This window comes from Naumovozyma castellii, chromosome 7 (genome assembly GCF_000237345.1).
Source record: "Naumovozyma castellii chromosome 7, complete genome".
NCBI lineage: Eukaryota > Fungi > Ascomycota > Saccharomycetes > Saccharomycetales > Saccharomycetaceae > Naumovozyma > Naumovozyma castellii.
The window spans coordinates 333,941-337,316 of NC_016497.1; the positions used below are offsets into that span (position 1 = coordinate 333,941).

At 36.8% G+C, this 3,376-nt stretch overlaps 2 protein-coding genes across 2 annotated transcripts; one reads left to right on the forward strand and one right to left on the reverse strand.

Moving 5' to 3' along the window:
• Positions 1-555: 555 nt before the first annotated feature.
• NCAS0G01860 (uncharacterized protein) lies at positions 556-1,623 on the forward strand (the record flags this gene model as incomplete). Its single annotated transcript, XM_003677378.1, has 1 exon — positions 556-1,623. The coding sequence occupies one exon, from the start codon at positions 556-558 to the stop codon at positions 1,621-1,623; it is 1,068 nt and encodes a 355-aa protein (XP_003677426.1).
• A 335-nt stretch (positions 1,624-1,958) lies between these two features.
• Positions 1,959-3,056, reverse strand: NCAS0G01870 (uncharacterized protein; the record flags this gene model as incomplete). The annotated part of the gene is made up of 1 exon (XM_003677379.1): positions 1,959-3,056. The coding sequence occupies one exon, from the start codon at positions 3,054-3,056 to the stop codon at positions 1,959-1,961; it is 1,098 nt and encodes a 365-aa protein (XP_003677427.1).
• Between the last annotated feature and the right edge of the window lie 320 nt (positions 3,057-3,376).

Sequence of the window (3,376 nt, forward strand, 5' to 3'; positions counted from 1 at the left end):
ATCCTCATTTCATATAAATACATAAATCTACTTTATATATTTCTCTAATCAAATATTCCAATTGCATTTAAAAAAAAATTAGAACGTTCCATTCTCGTCTCCGAAGAAAATAACGTAGCGTTCATGCTCAATATCGGGAAAATACCACATACAAATAACTATCACCATTGTAAGGAACATATAATGTGGTAAACTGGTTTAGGCTTTTTTCTAAGTACAGATAACCTTAAGATCATTCAGTTCTTCATGCCGTTGCGTGTGTTTTTTGTTAGTGTTGCTAGACACTATCACATTGAATCAACTAAAACACAAAATATCTGCAAGAGGAAAGACACAGTTTCTCGACAGAGAGTTTGATGTCAGATCGCAGTTGCTATTTACCAAGCCATAACAAAAGAACACGGCTACTAATTTTCTATCAACAATAATTCGTAATTTCCCAACCCCGAAAAAAAAAGTCCGAGCTGACAAAAAAGTGAAATATATTCCAGAAAAGGTAAGCCATCAACGTCCCTTTACAGTACATGCAATTGTTAAAAGGGTGGGGTATCTACAATGGATTTTGAGTGTGATAACGGGTTAAGGTTAACAAGGTATTTGGATGAGAACCTTACTCTGACTCAAAAGGTTTTGCAAAAGTCAAAGTATTCTCTTCTTCATCATATCCTATCGCTAGGTCTCGATTGGACTTCGAGAAAAAGTTTTAGGACAGGTTTTTGGAGGGTCGCTGAACCAATGTGGTTTTACGTCTCCCAAACTACTGAACAACAAAGACTTTGGGATTACATTCTGACGTGCTACACGAGCGATGATCCATCTTGTTTGGATATGTCACCAGAGGAGGAACAACACGTGGAATCTTTATTCGATAGAGAGACTCCTATTCTTTCGGTATTTGGACGCTGTTCCCCAGAGAAAACTATGTACATTTCGTGCTCCTTAGCAGAAGGATGTAGAGATTTTGTTAGAAGTGTCGCCTCAGACTGTTATAAAGCTATTTTCGAGTCATTTGATTTATCGCTTCGTAAAACCATTTACCCAAAACGGAGATTTTTAAGACGGTTATCTTCTCCCGAAGAGACTAGGTGCCTCCCAGCATCCTCGTATTCAAATGTTCCATTCCCTGTATTTTTCTTTGAATGTGAGAAAAAAGCCGCAGTTCTTTACCGAGACCTTCTGTTAGTGTATAGACGGAGGGCTATTGTTCGTGGGCTTGAACCTGCAATAGGCAATATTATTAATATATTTCGTAACCCACCTTATGAGATTCTGATGTATTTTTCGGACTATAGAATTATCAAATACATGCCAATTTATCACGACAGCGATGTTACTCCGTCAGAAATTGAATGTTATCAGAAGGTTTTCCTATGGAAGTTGAACGTTATGACGAGGAGAAAGACAGGGGGGATGCTTTCATTTTTAAAAAGTTGGGAACACCTGAAGAAGGAATTTGGTACGGAGTGGTTGAACTTTGCTACATTTGAGGAGTTTACCACGCGTTTCAATTGTGTTAGCCCTGAAAATGTTGTTCTTGATGGCGCTTTCACTAACTCTGCCATTTACTCGAAAGATGAAAGTACAGAAAAGCCTCCAATCTACTGCAACGAAAAGGAAAAATGAATTACGGGACAGGTCGGATTGTGTGTGGAGGTAGTAGATGAATTATCAAGAGATAAGCAAATATTTGTTGGAACTTTTGCTCTTTGCGACGATTGAGGATCTCAGCAATCGTTTCAATTATGTTGGTCTTGAGAGTGTTGTTATTGATGTCAGTTTCACTTTCTTCAATGGTGAATTTTTAATTCGTGCTATTGAAGATTATTACTACATAGTTATAAATAAAAAATAGTGGCACCTAAAAAGGTGTTCTTTTTGATAAAAAATGTCCTTTTCTGTCCGATGATTTTAGTATTCCTACTGATTTGATTCCTAGGGCGTTTAATTTGTTCTTGTTCTTACTCAATATGGAAAGATGTGTCAGCTCGTGTAATCTGGTTCGGTTGCATCTTGTTTTTTTTCCTAAAACTTCTAATGTAGTTCTTGAGGGCATCTATTACCTTGTAGTTGGATTTGGGTTCTTCGTCTTCGTTCCACGGCTTTAACCGAAATGTCTTCATATAACTGGAAACAATCAATGGATCAAGTTCTGAAAAGAATTGCCGTTCCAATATAGGACCTATGAGAGGTACTCCCATAGATAAAATAGTCAGTGGATTCCAACCAAAAGGCCCGAGTGAAAGATTACTTAATAACAGTATTCCCAATGCAAAGGGAACAAGGCATAATATTTTGCTGATCCATCTTAGGCAACAGACCAACCTCAGTTTCATGGCGCAGCAATAAAGTCGCTTGTAAGTATTTACCTCATACTGCTCAAGATATCTTAAAGCTTGTCTCTCCTTTCCTCCTATACATGAGATTCTCTTCCAAAAGAATAGCGGTCCATTAATCCTTTTTAATATCTTTTTATTTGCATTCTTCTTGAAGATCAAGCAACCCACAGTATTCTTGGCTCTGTTGATCTTTTCTCTTATGTTTGCAAGATCATCAGATGTTTCAATGTCTTCTGGAGTAAATGCCCGGCTTCCAAATTCCCTTGATATTTCGTTCGTAATTACCGTATGTCTGAATTGGTGGACCTTTGTAATAACCGTTTTAAGAAAGTTTTTTTTTTTATTTTCTGGCTTAAAACATTCATTAGCACAATATTCAGATAGGTTATCAACAATTGAAGCTAAGGGAACGGTAAGAAAAAGAATATCCTTATGCTGGTCTATTGTGCACGGATAAATCTCAGGTTTTGGGGAGTCAAAGCTTAGCCATGGTTGATATTGTGTAAATCTTATTCTTTCTTCTAAACTAGTCACAAGGTTCTCAGTACTGATTAGTATAATTCTAATCCCTTGATAGAAATTGGAAAGAAAACTGGTTTTCACGAATTCGCGCTCTTCCCTTGTAACGCCTTGCTTGGTTACTACAGCAACTCCAGTAGACGTAGTGGTGGTAGTTGATTCTCCACTTTGATTGGGCGTTTCATAAATTTCGTTGTTCATAATGACGAATCTGTTTTGGTTGGTAGTGTTATCAGAAACTGCGTTGTCAATAATCTTAGTTTATCCACACCAACTGATTGTAAAAACAACTGGAAAGGATAGAAGTATTGTATGAAACAAAACATGAATATAACAGTCTTTTATAGTTTGTGTCAACTACAAAAATCGGCTTATATAGCCAACTTTGTTTTTTTCTGTCATTAGTGGCGTCAATGGCCTATTAATATCAGACAAATTCTAACTTTATCTAAATACTTTACCTGCGGTGTCTGAATGCTGTGACCTTTCTTTTTATTTAAAATACTCTGCTTCTAGCGACA